At 42.3% G+C, this 22,743-nt stretch overlaps 1 protein-coding gene across 3 annotated transcripts in view; it reads left to right on the forward strand.

The window, feature by feature from the left end:
* Positions 1-22,743, forward strand: part of DZIP1 (DAZ interacting zinc finger protein 1) — a 1,252,063-nt gene that overhangs the window by 75,548 nt on the left and 1,153,772 nt on the right. For 2 of the 3 annotated variants that reach the window (XM_044072991.1, XM_044072990.1), the window contains exon 2: positions 804-1,381. In XM_044072991.1, coding sequence (XP_043928926.1) covers positions 854-1,381 — 528 coding nt within the window. In that variant the 5' untranslated portion in view covers positions 804-853. The remainder of the gene's footprint in view (positions 1-803; positions 1,382-22,743) is intronic. The other variant, XM_044072992.1, reaches the window with a different exon arrangement.

Raw genomic sequence — 22,743 nt, forward strand, 5'->3', positions numbered from 1 at the left:
CCCTCTGACTAACATTGTTTAAAAAGCTGATTAATTGCAAACAGCAAGGTCTTGTAATTTACAAAAACAGTGAAAGCAGCTGAATAAAGGGGCAGAGAAGGGGCATATTGTTGTATGGAAACCTGTGCCATTTCAATCTTCATAGCATTGGTAGAATGACTGTAAGAAAGAATCTCTTTACTTGAGCAGTTTAGTAATCCTTTAATTAAAACTGTGTAGCTCATCCTTCATCTGAATATAATAAGGAAATTAACTTCTCGATAGGCATGCTTTTCCAAGAGCACCAAAAGTCTGGACTTCTCCTTCAGGATTGTCAAGTGTAATGTCAACCGTGAGGAGAGGAACAGAGTGATACTTGTGATACCCAGATATGTACATATATTTAACAAGAATGTTTGTCATTATTTTAAGTCTGTAGCTTTAGAATGTTTGCAAGAAATCATGTAAGAAAAGTGATTCAAAGTCACTGATTAAGATACTCCCTATGCTGGTCCCTAGTTGAGTCCTAAGCAAAATGTGCTTGAATACCAGTCTTTGGCACTGGTGTGAGTGGTTCCCTTTCTGTGGCTAAAACAAGGCAAGTGCACTGAGAATTGTAGCAAATTAATTTAAATTGGATTTTGAACTTTCATATATTTATCTGAAAAATGTCATTGATTTACATAACTTAATAGATTTCATTATGTGGTGGTTATTTTTGCAAGTTTTTTTTTCCTTTTTATGTTTTTTGATTTTCTCACCGTTTATGTGGTTTTGTAATCCATGTTAACTTATCTGTTAAAATATGTGTTTTAATTTTTTAGACTTTCAACAGCGTGCACTTACCCATTCGCTCTGAAACTCGGGGGGAACTATGTGGACGTATGGGATGACTTCTTTACCAGCTGCCCCACCGTATCATCCTCCTCCAGATACAGCAGCTCCACTAAATAGTCTTAGGATTCCACCCTTTAAGTTCCTTCCACGGACAGAGTGTGTGGACTGGAGGAGAATTAGTTCTATTGATGTGAACAAGGTGGCTGTTGAGCTTGACTTTGTTACATTGCAAGATGTTATTCCCAGTGTTGCATTTTGCAGCGTGGAGAATGAGAAATGTCCTTATTGCAAAAACCCAGTAGATTCAGTGTTACTGAAGCTTTTCACACTATCCCAACTCACTATCGAATATCTACTTCATTCTCAGGAATATTTGACTGCCACTTTGCAAGCCTTGCAGGAGAAACTTCAAGCTTCTGAGCTGGATAAAGACCAGATTAGGAATGAAATGAAAAAGTCTTCAGAAGAGATTATATCTTTAAAAGAAGAATGTAAGCACCGAAAGAAGATGATCCGCAATCTTCAGACACTGCTGAACCAAGCTGGGGCAAGTAATTACCATAAGGTAAGAGGTGAAAGTCTGAGTTCGTATCAGTCATACAATGGTCAGGGAATATTTGGATAATTATTTGCAGCAGTGTGTACCCTTTTCAAAGTGTGCTTGAAGGTGGCTTGGTCATGTTACTTGATATATGAAAGGAAAACCACAAGAAGGTAGGCTTTATACATAACAAACCATCTAAGGGTGTTGTGAAGTGGGTGTCCTCATCCGTGGAGTATATGTTGGGTTAATGTCTACCCTTGAGGTCATTATTGTACTTTGCAAACAACCTTTTTTTTCTTTTGAGTTTTTAATATTAGTTTACTTTTTAAAGGATGATTTTGGTTATACTTTGTGTCTTTACAAAAAAGTAACCCCTTTTCCTTTTTATAGTGGAAGAGCTTATAGGTTTTACTTTTGGGAATGGGAAGATAATGGTATATATGTAGAAATTATTGTAGATCTACAGGATTGTGTGGACACATTTGCCTTTGTCTATGTGCTTGTGTGACTGCATGTTTGTATATATTTGTGAGTCTGTGTTTATGTATTTAGTTAAACTAATTCTATAAGGCATTCGACATTATATTACTTTGGAGCTGTCACTTCTGCTTTTGGATTTTATTAGATGATACAGCTGTATTTCTCACTACAGCTGTAATATGGGGGTCCAAATGGGGCTGTAACATTTTGTACTTTACAGCAATGAAGAAGCAAGAAATCTTACTTTTAAATCATTCCAAAAAGCAGCATTTTGGTATTATACTTTTGCCTGCTCTGAAACTGTGATATTCTGTTTTGAATATTATTGAACAAGATGCACATGACCGTATAGTAAGCTCTACACTTGAACTGAACTTTGGAACTGGCAAGCAAGGGAGGGGTGATCCAGGTTGGACTTCATAGCAATGGAGAAGTAAGGCACTTCATGAAAAAGATGGTTTTATGTATGCAATATTATAATTGTGATGATTTATTTTTAAAGCTTTGGACTGCTGTGGTTTTATGTCTTTTGATAACTATCAAATCTATTTTATTTAGTTGTTCATTTAGATTTGTTAACCAGGGTAAAGCACTGATATTTGAATGGCCCTTTTCAGGCTCAGCCTGAAAAAAAGGAGATCAAACAATAAAATGAACACAGTAAGATTTACAAGAACACTAAGTACAACATATTGCAGTAACAGTAATAAACTTACAAAACATGATAAGATAATTATAAACAGTTAAAGTACAATAAGAATCAAGAATAAGACAAAGATGCAAACATGAGCATTAATAATAGTGAAGGAAAAGAATAAGAGAACAAGGAAGACTGTAAACATAAAGAAATAAGGAAAAGAGAGACAAAAAAATGAACTAGAGAGCAAGACAAAAGAAAGACAGTCAAGCAAAAGCAAGAAAAAAGGAAGAGGAGAAACAGACGGACTGGAATAAAAACCATGAAAAAGGGAGAAGAACATGAAACTCTTATGATATGTAAATACCCCAGGGATTAGATAAAGTCATAACAGAATTATGATTGAAAAAGTGAGTAAGAAAGGCTAGAGTTATTGGAGAAATTCAGATAATTTCAAAGAAGTATTGACATTTGCTTCTTTTAAAGTGACTGGAATTTGACAGCTGTTTTAACTGTCAAAGGAGCTGTCAAACTGCATCATTTGGAGACTTCTGCTATAGTGCAGATCTGATGGAGGGATTCCCATGCTTTCTGATTGCTCAAACAGAAAAATTGTGATTTTGGTCATACATGAACAGAACAAATTATAGAGGTCTCTCCCTTACAAGTCACAAGCACACAAAAACTCTTAAACAGAGCTGGGAATGTCAAAGAGAGGTAAATGTCAAAAGAACAGAGAGACTGAACCTTGGGAGGCATCTCCATCGAGCACCACCAAAATGGCTGATGCTCCAAAGACTGCAAGACAGGGACTCATGGAGAACTAACTTTGAAGGATGTGTTCTTGGAAATTAAAAAAAAAATGAATTGCAAGTTTGAGTCATAAAGTAAAGAAAATAACAGAACATTGAATGAAGTTATGGAAATTGTTAACAAACATTCTGACATAAGATAAAATTAATCCGTAGAGCAAAACAATGGAGGGTCCTCAAGCAATCCAAAACACTCGGTAGCAAAAAATGGAACTGCAGACCGCCAAAAAATCCAAATCTTCTTAATCGTACAAAAAACAGGTTTATTTGGATAAAATTGGTAAGCGCTTTCACTTAAAACAGCTTCATCAGACCATATAACATTATCCATTCAAACAGGAAATTAATATATACTAAAAAAAGCGCCAAAATAAAATCATTTAAAGATACATAACCAAAGAATTTCATTTCAAAAAAATATACAGCAATGTCAGCATGAAAAGGACATATTGACAAAAGCATTAAAGCTATTAGACTAAGAAATAAAGTCAATAATTATTAATAATTGATCTTTGGTCTCCTAGACTTTAGTAGTGGGCGTAGTGGCACTTTGCCATTAATGCCCGGTGGTACATCTGCCCTAAATTTTATAATCCAGTTTATTTCTCGTGTCTCAGTGTAGTTATCCACATCACCCCTTCTGCATGTTCTGGAAATCTGTTCCAGTACCCTAAATCTAAACTCATGGATAGAACCAAAGTCCTTCACGTGTTTCGCAAGGGCATTATATAGATGTTCTTTGCGGATGTGATAAATGTGTTCTGCATCCTGTCTCTCAGCACGGTTGGTCTTGCCTACATAGTAGGCAGGGCATGCTGTGCAGGTTGCCAGATAAATCACATCTTTGGACATGCAGTTACCAGTTACCCTGATGTTATAGCTACCTGTTCCTTGGGGTATCTAAATACGGATCAGTCAAAATATAAGGGCAGAAACTACATTTGTTACAAGGAGTCATGTAAGGTCCACTATATCTAAGGCCCTGGTGTACTGCAAGTAACATAACAACTGTTTGATATTCTTCTTATTACGGTAAATGAATCTAGGTTTATCACCAGTAAGTCTCTTGATGGTAGGGTCTACCGATAATACATGCCAGTGTTTCAAAAAAACATCTTTAAGTGTTGATATATCCTTAGTATAAGAAATAGGAAAAACTACTTCACCTCCATGTGTTGGATAATCTCTTGACAAACGTGTAGTTCCAGTGTTCGAGTAAAACTCTGTGGCCCCTTCAGAAAAATATGGAGTAGCCCTGTCCCCTCTCAACATATTGATCGATTCCATCCCTTTATTAATGTCTAATGTGCTATAACCACGTTCCCTGAATCTACTATCCAGGTCCTCCAGGCCTAAAACAAATTCCTGATCATGGGGTGTATTATTTTTTTTTATTTTAAGATGGATTGAAAACATCTGACATGCCAGACCAGGCACTTGCAGCCATATAGTATAAGAAGATTAAATCTAAGTTTGTGAGCAGTAAAAGTAATGAACTGGTACAGCCACAAAAAGAGCAGCAGATACCATGAGCAAGCTGTGGACTTTCAAAAGACGTTTTCCCTTGTTTAAAAGTACTGATCAGCTAAAGATTGGGCAGAACTGATCTGTGCAAGGCAGTCAGAAAGTTGTACTGGGGCAGCAAACTAGACAAAACAGCTGCAGTCAGTCAAGTAAGTATACTATAATCTAAAATCAGTGGTTAAGTTCAGTTAAACGTAAAATCATATGGTGGTTATTTTGGAAGAGAAATTCAGATAGAAGAATGAGCACAGTTATGGCTAAAGTTGTTGAAAATGTTTTGACTGGATTTTTTAAGAATATTAATTCAGGGGGAGTGTAGTGAGGATGCTGACAGGCTAGCAGCAGATTTTCCTGCTCTGCTATTTCACTTATTTCTGACAGGAAATCATATTTGTAAGTTATTCTATTAGATTTTTTTCAACTAAATAACACTACTTCCAGTTGTTCTGAAGGATAATATCAAAACATTTAGTTTTATGTATCTCTATTTTCCTGTCAAACTACGGTCCGGAAAATCTCTTTACTTAAAATTCAGAATGAGTCACACAAAAACATGTTCTCAGGATTCATTACTGAAGAAGGAATTTCAGACTGTACTTACTAATATTCAAGAACTCTCAATGAAAATGGACAAAATAGATAAAACAGACAATTTTAAAGAAAAACGCTCAAAACAAATGAAACGTCTATAAGCTATCAAAAAATGCAAATATCTGGAATAAGAAGACGCCTTAAATGACGTGGAAGGGAGATTATCAGAAGATGGAAACAACATTGAATTCTTACTAAAACAAAGTAGTCTACTTTTAAACAAAATAGATCATCTAGAAAACCGGTCTCAGAGAAGCAAGATCCGTATCTTTGCTTTACCTGAAAAAATTGAAGGAGGAAGCATGACAGACTTTTCAACATCCTGGCTTCCTAAAATTCTTGATTTACCTGAAGCTATGTCTTATGGCATTGAAAGAGCACATAGGTCGTTGATTACTCCTTCTTTTAAAAATAATCCACCACCGAGATCTACTATTGTGAGATTTTATTTCATCACAGGACAAAGAATTAATCTTTACTGCCTGGTCAAAATCTCTTCCATCAAGCTAGATTATAAAGTAATAAGATTTGATAATAATTATTCTCCAGCAGTGATGTCCAAGAGGAAATGTTTTTTTTTTTTACCTTGAATAAAAAAAAAAAAAAAAAAACTTGATCTCATTTACTTTTTCCAGCCAGACTTAAAATATTACTACTTGATGACACCAAAATCTTTGAGGAAGTAGACATCCTATGTCATTTTTTAAAATCAAAAAACATAATAGATCAGTTAGAGGATATGGATTAGAATGGCAGTTCCTTGACAAGACAAACCAAAAAAATAGTTGGAAAGTTAATGAAAAAGAAATTACAAGAAAAATGGCAATTTGCTTAAGCTCTAATATCAGTCAGCATAGTATTATTGCAAAATATCTTCATATGTGTGTTTTTTTTTTTTTTTTACTCTCACATACTTAGAACCAAAAAGGAAACCTGGATGCATTCCATAGTATGGTAATTATGCTTTTTTACCTCTCTATTCTTTCTTTTTCTTTCTCTATCTTAACATTTAAAATTAATAATTATATTTTTTATAAAAGTAATGTACAAATGTTAAAAAATAGTTAACAGTTCAAGTATCTTTATGTTCTTCTTTCGGCTTTTCCCGGTTAGGGGTCGCCACAGTGGAACTCCGGTCCGCTAATGATTGGCAGTAGATTTTTACGGTGCCGAGGTGCCAGCTCGACACCCAACCTTCAACGAAGGCACGCCCATTCACACATGTCTTTCGAATGCCACTCGACCGTGGGGAGGACATGCAGATTCCACACAGAAGGCGCTCCAGCCGATAATCAAACGGGAGAACCTCTTGCTTTGAGGCGACAATGCTACCGCTGCACCACTGCGGCTTGTAGTTCTAGTATCTTTATAACGCCATTAATTTTTTACTCTGTTGTAGTGTTAAACATGCATGCAAGATTCCTATACATGTCAGTTCTCATTGTAATGCATTTAAATAAAGATTCATAGATAAACTAGTTTACTAAAATGGTTTAAAAGTGTAACCGTTTTTTTGATAGTCCTTTTTTTTATTATTTGATATTACTTGACTATAGTATTACAGGTTTAACACGTGTATATCTTTGTAGCATTTGTATGGTTTGACTTTATGCTTTTTGATCGTTTTGTGTTCTGTGATAGGGGTGGGGATGGAAATTGCTTGTGGTGGTCATTTTGAATTGTTTTGTATGTTTTTTGTCATGTCTGGGTTTGATGGTTTTGCTTAGCATTTGTGTGTTTGATGGTTTTGCTTAGCATTTGTGTGCTTGATTTGTTTATTCGTTGACTGTTGGCGATGGACATGGTGGGTTGTTGCGACTTTGACATTTGCGGAAAGTGGACGTGTTTGAGTGCTGCGAGAGTGTCAAGAAAGCCATTTTTTTCTTTCCTTTTCTTAGAACAAAATAAATCTGGAAATTAACTTCAGCAGAGTTTGAGGCATCTTGACTCTTCTCGTGTTTTATTTTCCCGCCATAGTTGAGAGACACCTCACAGAGCACATTAGTCTTCATATTTTAACATTAATGCTCCGTAATCATTAATGGATCAGTGCGTTACTTTTACTTGATGTAGTGGGTCAAAGGACAGCTACACCATCAAGTAGTGGGTCAAAGGACAGCTACACCAGCTAAAATTAAAGGCATAGTTCATTGATGAAACACTTTTTCTAATTACAAGTTTATAAACCAGTTTATTTAAACAGTTCACTTTTAAACTAGTAAAAGTTATTCCTTTTTATATCTTTTCTTTCTATTTCTAAATAAGTTAACTGTGGGTAAAAGGACTGGTTCTGATGTGACGACAACTCTGTTATCTGTTGCCTGGGCAACTTGTTACTTGTTGAAAAATTGATGGTGCTGACAGTTGCTAGAGGCAAAAGTGTTTTTGTGTGGATTGATTTAAGACATGCATTTGTTTTTTTTTCCCTGGTAGGTATATCTTCAGTTATATTTTTGCATTTGATGCTCCTTACAGGTGAATTCATAGGTTCATAGGTGTGTACTAGGCTAATGGCCCTGGTGCCTTTACATGCCTAGCCCATAGGATTAACCTGACATCGTGCCACTCAACCATAGTTCCCAGTGCCTCTGTTGAGTAGTGCCACTGGAGTGATCCCCAGGGTGAATTTTCTATTTCCCATCCACTCATCAAGATCCCTCTTGAAGAGGGGCAATGAGGTGCTCTGTTTGACATGTATGGGAAGTCTATTCCATAGCATGGGCAGTCTCTGGGTTATGAACCTGTCCCTCCAGCACGTTCTGTTGATTGTGTTAATGAGGTTGAGATTATCTGGAGCGTGTGGTGTGGAAGGATTTGGATTTCTTTAGATGAAGCATTTATAACAGAGCTGGGTCAGACATGGCTTTGTAAGTCAAGCAGAGATCACCTCTTAAGTAGGCGGTATTAGACAGAGAATAGTTGGAGTTTTTTGAGTCTGTCCATATAGGACAAGAGTTTAAGGCCTAGGATCCTCTTTGCGAGGTACTTTTGTGGCCTCTCCAGTTGTTGCAGGTGTCTAGTGAGGTACATGCCAAATGGGGCATTGCACTTGATGATTGGCCTAATGAGGGAAGAGTAGATGGAGACAATGACCTCTCTCTTCCTAGATGCAAAACCCTTAGTAATGAGATGTGCCACATAGGACTTTTTGACCACAGTGGCAATGTGGTGCTCAAAAGAGAGGTTGCTGTCAACCTGTGTTCCCAGATCTCTTATAATGTCTTTTGTGTTCAGTGGACTACCATTGATGTGGAAATTCATGGGAACTGGGTTTTCCCAAAGGGGTTGACGACACATTTTTTGGCATTGAGCTAAAGGCCATGGTTCTGACACCGGTCGTTGGTCTCGGTGAGGCCTTTCTGTAGGATGTCAGCATCACTTGGCGAGTTAATAATAACTCCCAACTTGCAATCATCTGCGAACTTTGTCAGCCAGAGTCCCTTCGTGTTGGCCTGGACTTCTGAGAAGTAGATACCAAACAGCAGAGGACCTAGGACTGATCCCTGTGGGACTCCACTCTTGACTGGTCGGCAGTCTGACTTGAGTCAGCTACTTTCACACTGTGGGTTCTGTCTGTGAGCCAGTTTGCAACCCACCTAGTGATATAGGGGTTGATGCCTAGCTTAGTGAGTTTTTCTGTGATTTCTGAGTGGGGAATGGTATCAAAGGCCTTGTCCAGGTCAAGGTAGGCTGTATGAACCATGTTGCCTTCATCCACAGCTCTGGTGACTGACTCAAAGAAGTTGCCCAAGTTGAGCAGGCGTGATCTACCCTTCACAAAACCAAACTGTGTGGGATCCAGAGTTTGGAGTTTCCCTATATCCTTGTTTATTAGGTCCATGATGATGCATTCCATAGCTTTGCATATCAGACTCGTCAGGCTAATGGGGCGATAGTTCCCAGGGTCTGTAGTCACTCCTCCTTTGTGGAGAGGGATGACTGTAGCAGTGCGCCATTCAGCAGGGACAAAGCCTGAGGTGAGACTGTGATTGAACAGGGCACACAGGTGAGGTGCCAGTTCACTGTGCAGTGCACGTAGAACATAGCCAGGAATTTTGTCAGGTCCCATGGAAGCTGTATTCTTGGCCTTGGACAGTGCTGTTTTAACCTGTGCAGCAGTAATACTGGGTGCCTGGCAATCTACTGGTATTATGATTGGTCCTTTGGGTGGGAGAGGGGTAAAGTTGGCACTGAATCTGTCTGCCAATATATTGGCAATGTCTGTTGGCTCTGTATAGGAGGTACCATTGTGCAGTAGCTCAGAGCAAATCTGTGTATTTCTGTGGAGATTCTTTACATAACTATAAAAGGCCTTGTGGTTGTTTTTACTATCTGCTGCAATTCTGTTTTCATAGCTAGCTTTAGAGGATTTGCTGAGGGATCTCAACTTTTTGTTGAGGCTGATATGGGAGTTTTTCCAGTCTTGGGACTTCACCTTATTCAGCATCAGTTTCCTCCTTCTGTTATAGAGTTTGTTTATGGCAGGGAACCACCAGATTGGCTTCTGCTGAATATCTGCGCTACAAGCTGAGTTAAGTACACATAGTATTCTGTTGCTCATGTTCAGGAGCGACCATCATACTGGGACAAGAGTTATTTATCTTCATTCTTCATGTCATTGGGTATATATATATATATTTTTGGAAAGTGTGGATGATGGTTAGGCAGCATGGGGACCTGAAACTGTGGTTACAAGGAGGGCATTTTTTTTTTTTTTCTTGCCGAACATTGCTGTTGAGGTGTTGGTATGTTTGAAATGGATATATTCAAGCTTCTTGCTACAGAAAGTGATACATTCTGTACTAATTTGTGTCTGACGGTGAAAAGGTATTCAAAGTAACAAAAAAAAGACTTAAGTTTTCTGAAACAAGTAGCTGTAGTTCTGAACAGGGTATGTTAAGTTGTCAATCTCGCCTTCATTCTTGCTTGATGGGTTCGGAGCCGATCCTCGGCTCCGACTCGGCACTTTGCTAAGCTCGAGAGTCACTTTTACCAGCTCGAGGCAGCCCCATATCCCATGATGCAAGGCGGTAAGTACCCAGATCTCGTTTGCCGCTTCGCTGATGAGGTCCTACTTTTTCCAGCTCCTGGTAAGTGTTAGTGTTTAACTACTTTTTGCCCCTAAAATTTTACTTTTTTCACTTTTCTTTAGAATACCTTCTTTTTTACTTAATTGTAAGCCCTTTTCTGACTAAAATTATATTTCCTTCCCCTTCTTTTAGTCAGGCCTTCATTCCCTCCCATCCCCGGCCAGGGTGTGTGTGTGTGTGTGTGAGAGGTTAGTTTACTATATATTGGATAACTTTAGTTTGTCTGTTTGGGACTGTGTTGTTGTGTTCTGTTTGTGTACAACTATGTCCAAAGAAAGGGTCTCAGGCTTTAAGAAATGTGACTCGTGCTGTCAGAAGATGTCTCTGACAGACGGTCACACTTCTTGTTTATATTACCTGGGACCTCTCCACCTGCAGGACTCCTGTGCAATTTGTCATTCCTTTAGCCAGAGAGTCCTGCAGGAAAGGAGAAATAAGTTGATTTTAAGGGGTCTCCTTAAACCGGAGGGCTCTCCGGCCAAATCGGCTCCGAGCAAGACTTCTAAGTCTTCTAAGGCCCAGGCTTCTGTATCTAAGCCGGTGGCCTCGGCTCGCTGGAGCCGATCCTGTCTTGTAAATCTTCGGCACCGATGGCTATCGGTCCCGATACTGTTTTGGTCACATCGGTGTCAGCTCCGACTGGCTCCAACCACCATGTGGCTCAGGCTTCGGTGTCGGCGCCGACCGGCTCCGACACTGTTACTGTTATGTCTGTATCGGCTCCGGCTGGAGCCGATGCATCGACCTTCTGAGCCGAAAAGTCCTCGGCTCCGTCTGGATCTATGGTTTCGTCGGCTCTGATGGTTCCTTCGAGGAAGAGGTCCAGGTCCCCTTTGAACCGATACTCGGCTCTGGCTTCACCTCTCCTCTTGGAGCGGAGCCATCGGAGCCGATCATCTAGGTCGTCCAGGCTTTCAGACCATGATTTAGAGAGGGTGGTAAGTAGATTATTGAAATCACAGGCATTGGCCCAGATGCTGCATAGTCCGTCTCAACAGACGACTATTAGTCCACACCCTTCAAGTTCCTCCTTCAACTCTACCTCAGAGTTTGGAGCTGGAGTCTACGGGGATAGTTACTGCTATGGCTGAGGGGCGGATACCCCCCCCCTTCTGCACTCTCGGCATCTATTCTTATCTCCTCTTCGAGACCTTCCTTAGAGGGATTCGGCGGTCGGGCTTCCCTGGTCTCCTCCGAGGGGGTGAGTGGCATCGGACCCTTGTCCGACCCGCTCTTCCCTTGGAGCCTCGGCCCAGGAGCTCGGCTCCGACATCTGCCTCGGAGCCTTCCCTTTCAGTGGGCCCTGGAGTCCCGGTTTCTTCGGAACGAGTTCTCTCGGACCTCCCTGGGAGGGGGGCCTTTGAGGTGGTGATGAGTGTGCTGGCCACTGGGCTCAGCCAGCAGTCCATTCCCTTAGCTCCTCCCTCTACAGTGCCTGTCGATATCTCTTCCATCTCTCGTGCTCCCGGACCCAGAGATCCACCGCCTCAGGTTTCCCCACTGGGAATAACCCCCTCTTCCGAGGATTCTCCTGATCAGTCAGGAGATCCTCCGCGCAAGAGGACTTGTAAGAGGAAACACCTAGACTCCCCTGAGTCTATCACTTCAGATACCGACTTAGATGAGTCGGAGGGATCCCCAAGATCCCCCTCTGAGGATGTCTCCTTTTCAGACATCCTAGAACCCCTAAAACAGAGGGGAAACTGGCCCTCCACAAATCCCTCTGAGGATGAGTCGGTATACCTAGAGGCGTTTGGATCTCGGTCCTCCACCTCCTGGGTGTCTCCGCCTTCGACCCCTTATGGAGGTTATTGCTCGAAAGGCTTGGGCTGCTCCTGACTCTGTAGAGCCAGTTCCTAGGAGGCCGTCTAAATTTATTACTGCCCCTCGAAAAGCAATTCCTTAAAGGTGTCCCTGTTGATGCCATGGTGGTGGCGGCTGCCACTAAGAAGGAACTTGCAGATCCTTCCGTACCAGTCCATCCTCCTAACAAGGATTCTAGGACCATGGATAGGTATGGTAAGCGGATTTTTCTTCAGCGACCTTTGCTATGCGCTGAACTACTTATGTCACTTCACCAGACTCCAAAGGGACATCCTTAAGGAACTAGGTGAAGTAGTACAGGATCCTACGGCTGCAGGGGCTCAAGAGAAAATTGCTTCTCAGCTAGGAATCCTTAATTCTATAGCTAACTCCTCCATGCGACTGATATCATATGCAGCAGATGGAGCAGTAGCCGCAGGTACAGGGGTGGCTCTTAGACATCAATCCTGGATGCGGCTCTGTAATTTTGCAGATCCTTTAAGGCGTCCTTCACAAACTCTCCTCTGATGGGTCAGCTTTGTTTGGCCCTCAAGTGAAGGATACATTGACCAGGTGTGAACAGGACGGCAAGACTCTTTCTGCCGTAGGGGTCCGTTTTCCACCCCTTCTAGACCTTACCTAAAGGACAGAAGGGTGGAAAGATGTGGTTCCATAAATCCCAAGGAGTCCCGCCGGATACACGTGGTTAGTTTACCCCTAGAGGCAGAGGGGTAATAACAGACGCTCTAGAGGCAGAGGGGTCCACAGAACCAGGGAAGCAGAGAGCCTCTCTCTGACAAGCCCTTCCAGCATCCCTGAGATGTTGCCCGACTGTCCATCCTTGGAGGCAGTCGGGGGAAGACTATAGCTGTACCCAGAAGCCTGGCGTTCCCTCACTCAAGACAGATGGGTACAGTCGATTATATCCGAGGATTACAAAATTCCTTTCGAGGAAAGTCCCTTCTCTCACACAAATTCCCTTCCAGATGTACCACCCGGTCTAAGGGAAATTGCAGACTTAGAAGTATTAAAGCTTCTACAAAAAGAGCCATTCAGCCAGTTACAAAAGACCATTCAGAGCCGGAATCTACTCAAGATTCTTTTGGTCCCCAAAAAGACGGGAGACTGAGACCAATATTGGATCTCAGCAGACTCAACAAGTCTGTGAGAAAGACAAGATTCGAATGGTCACACTTCAATCAATTTTGCCCTTCCTAGAGAAGGACAACTGGATGTGCTCAATAGATCTTCAGGACGCGTACTATCACATAAAAATTCACAGACGCTCCAGAAGGTTTCTCCGCCGGCTGGGGTCCAGTCATTTCAATTCAGAGCCCTGCCCTTTGGTCTCACTACAGCCCCCAGAGTGTTCACCAAATGTATGGCAGTGGTCACGGCTCACCTGAGACGTCAAGGATTCCAGGTGTTTCTGTATCTCGACGACTGGCTCCTTTCAGCCACCACCAGGCATCAACTTCTTCAGGCCAGGGATTACACATTAAATCTCTGCACTCAATTGGGAATTTCGATCAACTACGAAAAATCCTCCTTATTGCCCTGCCAGTCTATTACCTTCATAGGCGCAAACTTAAACACTGTTCGGATGTCAGCAACCCTCACAGACCAAAGAATCTCAGATATACAAAGTCACGTGAGGATCATCCTTGCCAACAAAAAGGTGCAAGCCAGAATGGTTCTGAAGGTGTTGGGCCTCATGGCTGCGGCCATTACCCTTCTTCCCCTGGCCCGCTTCTACATGCGTCTGCTTCAGTGGATGTTGTTCACTCAGTGGTCGTACCAACAACTTCCAATGCGTCACCAAATCCTGGTGACACAAATTTGCAAGAATCATCTTTCATGGTGGATTGCTTCTCCCCAGATTCACCAAGGCAGACCCTTTGTACCCCCGGCCCCTGTAGCCACTGTCACTACGGACGCCTCCCTGATCGGGTGGGGGGGTCATTATCAGGGCAGGATGGTTCATGGGACGTGGCAACCGTTCGAATACCACCTGCACATAAATGTCCTAGAGATGAGAGCAGTGCTTTTAACGTTGCAAGCCCTCAACGACTTTCTTCCCTTGGGAACAATTGCAGTTCATACAGACAACATGTCTGTAGTATGGTATATCAACAAACAGGGCGGAACCAAGTCCTACCCCTTGTGTCGAGAAGCTCTCCAACTTTGGCAATGGGCAATCTACTCTCATCGGTTTCTGGTAGCAACGCATATCCCTGGGAAAACCAACATTCTAGCGGACAGATTGAGCAGAGCTATTCTCATGCCTCACGAGTGGTCTCTCAAACAATCTATAGTGGAAGAGATTTTTCTAGAATGGGGCCGCCCATGTTGCGATCTTTTTGCTACTCCCCAAAACAGCAAATGCCCAGACTTCTTTTCTCTCTTCCCACTGCCAGGCCATCCCCCCAGAGACGCTCTAACCCAGGATTGGCCCCAGGGACTTCTTTATGCCTTTCCTCCCTTTCCACTGATTCCACAAGTTCTCCAGAAAGCCACCGTTTTGAGAGCCAAAATGATTCTTGGCCTCGACAAATTTGGTTTCCGTTCCTCCATCGTCACCTTTTGGTGCAGCCGTGGCATCTGGACCCAGTACCAGACCTTCTGATTCACCAATCGGGTCAGCTGCACCGGTCTATCCCTTCTCTCAACCTCACAGCATGGTTGCTCCACTTCCTTCCTTAGCCAGGCTTCCTATGATTTCTAATCCTGTTGGGATATCATAGTGGCTTCCCTAAAATCCTCTACTAGAAGGATTTATACCAGCAAATGGAGACGCTTTTCTTGTTGGGCAAAAGCTAAAAATATTGATCCTTTTACTGCTCCAGTTCAAGCAGTTTTGGATTTCTTAGCGGAAATCTTTCACGCGGGCTCTTCTTCTTCCACGGTCAAAGTTCAGTTGGCTGCTATCTCGAACTTTCATGTCGGGTTCGCAGATCACAACATTATGTCCCACAGGCTTTGTAGAGCCTTCTTAAAAGGAATCTTTCTCCTGAAACCTGCAGTCAGGAGTCCTCCTCCTCAATGGGACCTAAATTTAGTGCTGACATCCTTGATCCTTCCTCCCTTCGAGCCAGCTGTTTCATGTTCCCTGAAATTTCTTTCATGGAAAACACTCTTCCTGGTTGCTATTACCTCGGCTAGGAGAGTGTCTGAACTTCATGCTCTCCCTGTTCGTCCCCCTTATTTGGTCTTCCACAAAGACAGGGTATCCTTGAGAACTAATCCGACCTTTTTGCCTTAGGTCGCCTCAAAGAGTAATTTGAATCAGTCTATTGACCTTCCTGTATTTTTCCCTAATTACTCAAACAGATCGGAACAAAAATTACATTATCTTGATGTTCACCGCCAACTCAGATATTATTTGGACAGAACAAAACAATTCAGGAAATCCGATCAGCTCTTTATTTCTTATGCTGATAACAAAAAAGGCCTTCCTGTCTCAAAAGTGACCTTATCTAGATGGCTTTCTTCTGTCATCTCTGAAATCTATCAGCTCAGGGGAAAACAGCTGTGCTCGAAACCTAAAGCGCATTCAACTAGAAGCTTAGCCACTTCCACAGCCTTTCAGGCTAGACTTCCATTAGACACTATTTGTGCAGCAGCCACTTGGGCCACTCCTCATACCAGGGGTGGGCAAACTTTTTGATTCATGGGCCACATTGAGTTCTAACATTTGACAAAGGGGCCGGAACAGGAGCAGATAGATGGCATGCTTTGAAAACATCACCTCATTGGGGGAAAAATACACATCTTGGGATATGGAGAAAACATGTGGGACATTCATGAAAATTAAAGGCATAGTTCATTGATGAAACACTTTTTCTAATTACAAGTTTATAAACCAGTTTATTTAAACAGTTCACTTTTAAACTAGTAAAAGTTATTCCTTTTTATATCTTTTCTTTCTATTTCTAAATAAGTTAACTGTGGGTAAAAGGACTGGTTCTGATGTGACGACAACTCTGTTATCTGTTGCCTGGGCAACTTGTTACTTGTTGAAAAGTTGATGGTGCTGACAGTTGCTAGAGGCAAAAGTGTTTTTGTGTGGATTGATTTAAGACATGCATTTGTTTTTTTTCCCTGGTAGGTATATCTTCAGTTATATTTTTGCATTTGATGCTCCTTACAGGTGAATTCATAGGTTCATAGGTGTGTACTAGGCTAATGGCCCTGGTGCCTTTACATGCCTAGCCCATAGGATTAACCTGACATCGTGCCACTCAACCTTAGTTCCCAGTGCCTCTGTTGAGTAGAGCCACTGGAGTGATCCCCAGGGTGAATTTTCTATTTCCCATCCACTCATCAAGATCCCTCTTGAAGAGGGGCAATGAGGTGCTCTGTTTGACATGTATGGGAAGTCTATTCCATAGCATGGGCAGTCTCTGGGTTATGAACCTGTCCCTCCAGCACGTTCTGTTGATTGTGTTAATGAGGTTGAGATTATCTGGAGCGTGTGGTGTGGAAGGATTGGGATTTCTTTAGATGAAGCATTTGTAACAGAGCTGGGTCAGACATGGTTTTGTAAGTCAAGCAGAGATCACCTCTTAAGTAGGCGGTATTAGACAGAGAATAGTTGGAGTTTTTTGAGTCTGTCCATATAGGACAAGAGTTTAAGGCCTAGGATCCTCTTTGCGAGGTACTTTTGTGGCGCCTCCAGTTGTTGCAGGTGTCTAGTGAGGTACATGCTAAATGGGGCATTGTACTTGATGATTGGCCTAATGAGGGAAGAGTAGAGGGAGACAATGACCTCTCTCTTCCTAGATGCAAAACCCTTAGTAATGAGATGTGCCACATAGGACTTTTTGACCACAGTGGCAATGTGGTGCTCAAAAGAGAGGTTGCTGTCAACCTGTGTTCCCAGATCTCTTATAATGTCTTTTGTGTTCAGTGGACTACCATTGATGTGGAAATTCATGGGAACTGGGTTTTTCCCAAAGGGGTTGACGACACATTTTTTGACATTGAGCTTAAGGCCATGGTTTTGACACCGGTCGTTGGTCTCAGTGAGGCCTTTCTGTAGGATGTCAGCATCACTTGGCGAGTTAATAATAACTCCCAACTTGCAATCATCTGCGAACTTTGTCAGCCAGAGTCCCTTCGTGTTGGCCTGGACTTCTGAGAAGTAGATACCAAACAGCAGAGGACCCAGGACTGATCCCTGTGGGACTCCACTCTTGACTGGTCGGCAGTCTGACTTGGAGTCAGCTACTTTCACACTGTGGGTTCTGTCTGTGAGCCAGTTTGCAACCCACCTAGTGATATAGGGGTTGATGCCTAGCTTAGTGAGTTTTTCTGTGATTTCTGAGTGGGGAATGGTATCAAAGGCCTTGTCCAGGTCAAGGTAGGCTGTATGAACCATGTTGCCTTCATCCACAGCTCTGGTGACTGACTCAAAGAAGTTGCCTAAGTTGAGCAGGCGTGATCTACCCTTCACAAAACCAAACTGTGTGGGATCCAGAGTTTGGAGTTTCCCTATATCCTTGTTTATTAGGTCCATGATGATGCATTCCATAGCTTTGCATATCAGACTCGTCAGGCTAATGGGGCGATAGTTCCCAGGGTCTGTAGTCACTCCTCCTTTGTGGAGAGGGATGACTGTAGCAGTGCGCCATTCAGCAGGGACAAAGCCTGAGGTGAGACTGTGATTGAACAGGACACACAGGTGAGGTGCCAGTTCACTGTGCAGTGCACGTAGAACATAGCCAGGAATTTTGTCAGGTCCCATGGAAGCTGTATTCTTGGCCCTGGACAGTGCTGTTTTAACCTGTGCAGCAGTAATACTGGGTGCCTGGCAATCTACTGGTATTATGATTGGTCCTTTGGGTGGGAGAGGGGTAAAGTTGGCACTGAATCTGTCTGCCAGTATATTGGCAATGTCTGTTGGCTCGGTATAGGAGGTACCATTGTGCAGTAGCTCAGAGCAAATCTGGGTATTTCTGTGGAGATTCTTTACATAACTGTAAAAGGCCTTGTGGTTGTTTTTACTATCTGCTGCAATTCTGTTTTCATAGCTAGCTTTAGAGGATTTGCTGAGGGATCTCAACTTTTTGTTGAGGCTGATATGGGAGTTTTTCCAGTCTTGGGACTTCACCTTATTCAGCATCAGTTTCCTCCTTCTGTTATAGAGTTTGTTTATGGCAGGGAACCACCAGATTGGCTTCTGCTGAATATCTGAGCTACAAGCTGAGTTAAGTACACATAGTATTCTGTTGCTCATGTTCAGGAGCGACCATCATACTGGGACAAGAGTTATTTATCTTCATTCTTCATGTCATTGGGTATATATATATTTTTGGAAAGTGTGGACAATGGTTAGGCAGCATGGGGACCTGAAACTGTGGTTACAAGGAGGGCATTTTTTTTTTTTTTTTGCCGAACATTGCTGTTGAGGTGTTGGTATGTTTGAAATGGATATATTCAAGCTTCTTGCTACAGAAAGTGATACATTCTTTACTAATTTGTGTCTGACGGTGAAAAGGTATTCAAAGTAATAAAAAAAAAGACTTAAGTTTTCTGAAACAAGTAGCTGTAGTTCTGAACAGGGTTTTTAAAGCGTTGAATATATAAACAGAGTGGAGCAATGGTTAAAGCTTTGGAGGCTGTATTTTGAGAGGGTATTTCACACTCTGTCAAATATATTATTTATTATTATTTTTTATTTTTATTTTATTTACCGGTAAATTCCAACTGGACACAGGTCCTTTTTAATCGGAGGCTCTGGGAGAAAAGCTCCACAAAACAATAAATGAGCAGCAGAGTACAAGAAAAACAAATACAATAGCAAATAATATATACTGCAACACACATTATGCAGTATGAAACTTAGTAATGAACAGGTATACCGACATCAATCTAGAGGCTAGGAAGAAAGGTAGGATGTGTATATACAGATGGTATAAGATCAAACAGATGCTGTTATAAACAAATAAACCTATATCTTGCATACAAATACTGCAATAGACAGATATAGAGAAGGTGCTCCACACTAGGGTGGAACAGACTAAATGGGCTAGGGGGAAGGAAGGGGAAGATAGAGTAAGAGAGGAGACTGAGTGAGTAGTAGATGTGGTAGTGAGAAAAAGGTAGTTGTAAGTCAGCTGGATAAAGTGAGATATTTAAGCACTTTATAACAAGTTGGAGAGAGAGAGTGAGGAGGGTAGGGGAGGGTAAAGGGAAAGCCAGAGCCTGCGGAGGAAGGAATGCAATGATCAGACTGTGTGAGGCAAGGTGGCAGTGGGAGGAGAGAGAAAAGGGAGGTAAAAAGGAAGGTCGTTAGTCAGGATTGGTGCATGGACAGAGTTTTTAGTGTGGTCTTGAAGAGACTACAAGAAGGTGTTGTGGTTATAGAGGGAGGGAGATTGTTCCATATTCTGGATATGAAGCAGGAGAATAGCACTTCTCCAGCTGAGTTCTTGGGTTTGGTCACTAGAAGTAGATGTCTGCTGCTGGAGCGTAGTGGTCTAGTGGAGTAGTAGGGCTGTAGAAGGTTTTGAAAGGATGGGACTTTGAGGATAGTTTACTAACTTGTGGATGAGTGCGAGTTGATTCAGATGAGGACGTTGAGGGAGTTCAAGCCAGTCAAGTTCTTTAAGTGTGATACAGTGGTGGCTGCGATAAGATGCACCAGTGGCAAACTTAGCAATTTTATTGTAGCAAACCTTGTTTAGGTCTGTTTGTCTAAGGTAGGTAAGTATAGGAGAGGCGTAAAGTAAAGTGGAGATTAGTTTGGAATTGGCAACAGAAATTCTGGCTGTTTTGGTGAGGAATTGTTTGTTTTTAGACAATGTCCCTAGTTTTTTGTGTACTACTTTATGGTAAGAGAAATGTGAGTGTCAAATCTGAGATTATTATCAATTTCAACACCAAGTAGATGTTCATCATGTTTCACTGTTGCAGTCATTACTCTTGGGTTATCCTGCTGGCAGGCTACCCTCAGTCGGCCAGAATTCCAAAGTCTAGGTCCGGCGTCGGTTGCTGTCGCCTCTTCCCTGACGTCAGTGCGCCAGGGGTATAAAAGATGCAGCCAACGCCATTTTCTTCAATCTTTCTTGCCGTGCGGTGCCCGAAGCAAAAGCAGTTCGCAAGTGCCGGTAGGCCGGCTCCTGAGATTTTCAAATCCGAATTTCAGAACCGAAGTCTCCATTAAAGCTAAGTACCCCGTTGAGGAAACTTTTTTCTTGCTCCAGACCGATGTCAGAAAATGTTAACAATTGTATTTCTTGTGGGAAGCAAATACCTCATAAGGATTTTTACTCTTACTGTATTCCTTGCCTAGGCTCTGATCACAATGTTGCTAGCTGTCGGTTTTGTGCTAGATTTAACCAATGCGTCGGTTCGATTTTGCATTTCATTACTTTGGCCGAAAATTTAATTATATAACGCCGTCGGACCAGCCGACAACCAGAGTTTACAAAAAACGCAAAGACAAGGAAAAGGATAGGCATCCGAGGTCCAAAACCGACGACGAAGCCTCTGCTAGGCCAGTCGCCGGTTCGCCAGTTCTCAGTGAGGCGCATTCGCAGCCCCTGGCTCCCGCTACCTCAGAGCCACAGGCTGCTTCCGACTTCCACGTGGAGCCGACTAGGCCTCTGGAAACTCAAGGTATTGGTCACTCGGAAATCATTCCCTCAGATGGGTCCGGAGCCAATGAGCAGGCATCGGCTTCTGAGGGTGCCTTCAGACCTACACAACTATATATTAAGCCATCTTCAGCTTCAAAGACAAAGACTAAAGCAGCTCTGAAGACACAGAAACAAGTACAGCATTCTCCTTCTCAGACTTCCATGCCTAAAAAACAGATGAGGGCTCTAGACAGATGGGGGAAAAAGTCTACACTTCTGCTACCCTGGCTGTAAGGGCTTTAAATTGTCAGTTGCGTATGCTTAAATATCAACAATATTTAATGTCACTGCTTAAACAGAAATTGTTGACAAATACTGAATGTTCAGAGAACAAGGAATTGCAGTATTTATTGCATGCAGCTGAACAAGTGGGAAAGCATACTTTGCAATGTGGTTGTGATTCACTGGAGGCCTCTTGCAGGGCCGCTGTTACAGGTTCTGTTATTAGAAGGCATGCTTGGTTAAAGGAATAGAATCTGCCTGATCACGTTAAAGCAAAATTATTAGATGCACCATTACAGCATGATACTTTGTTTGGTACTAAAGCAGAAGAGGTGTTGAAAAAAATGGAGGATAAAGCAAAATCCATGCAGACAGTCAAGGATTTTTACAGGTACAGCCACCCAGGTTTAGCAGGAACTGGCCCTCTAAATATTGGTCCTTTCCAGTGTCAGACAGACCACAAAGAGGCAGATACAGGCGTCCCAGAGGCAGATCTCAGCCCCAAGGCTCATACAGGCCTAAACAATGGGGTGCTCCTACCTCCAAAAGCGGAGAAGACAAATCACAACCTTACAGGAAACAGTCCCAATGACTCTACCAGATCCAAGCACTTTTCTTTTGGCAGCCCCCTTAGGGGGAAAACTAGCACTTTTTTCATCAAATTGGCAAATGGTTACCCAAGACAAATGGGTCCTGAACATAGTGTCCCAAGGCTACAGGTTCCATTTTCACACCCTACCAAGGTCAAAAGGTATGCCAGACCTGCCACAAAATCAATGGGCAGAGGCACAAAAACAAATTACAGCCCTCATGGACATGAGGGCCATTCAGCAAGTACCACAACAAGAGCAGGGGCAAGGATTTTACTCCAGACTTTTTCTAGTACCTAGAAAGGACAAAACCTGGAGACCAATACTGGACCTGTCAATTTTAAATACGTTTCTGGAAGTTCCAAAATTCAAGATGTTGACTCTACAGCAGCTACTGCCCATGCTGGGCAAGAAGGCTTGGCTCGTAACTTTGGACCTAAACGAGGCATACCTGCATGTCTCAATCAGGCAATCTTGCAGAAGATGCCTCAGATTCATAGCTGGCTCAATGCATTACTAATTCTCTGCACTGCCATTTGGCTTATCTACTGCGTCCAGGGTCTTCACAAAATGCCTGGCACCAGTAATTGCGTTTTGCAGACAAAAAGGAATTCAAATATATCCCTACTTGGATGACTGCCTAATTCAAGCAGAGAACAAAGACCTTCTTCTGAAGAATCTGGCGTTTGTAAAAAGATTACTAATTGGCCTAGGGTACACAGTAAATGAAAAGAAATCAAAACTAGTGCCCTCTCAAGAGATAATATTCCTGGGTGCAAGCTTAAATACAACTGCCCAGATGGCTTATCTCATGCCAGACAAACAAAAACAACTTACTACTTACTTCAAGAAATTGGCAACAAAAACCCACTTACCTGCAAGGAAAATCCTGCAGGCCTTGGGTTTCATGGCATCTTGCATTCTACTAATTCCATATGCCAGACTGCATATGAGGAAACTACAGTGGTACCTAAAAAGTGTTTGGACTCAGC

This window comes from Protopterus annectens, chromosome 5.part1 (assembly GCF_019279795.1).
Source record: "Protopterus annectens isolate FY-2018-M chromosome 5.part1, PAN1.0, whole genome shotgun sequence".
NCBI lineage: Eukaryota > Metazoa > Chordata > Ceratodontiformes > Protopteridae > Protopterus > Protopterus annectens.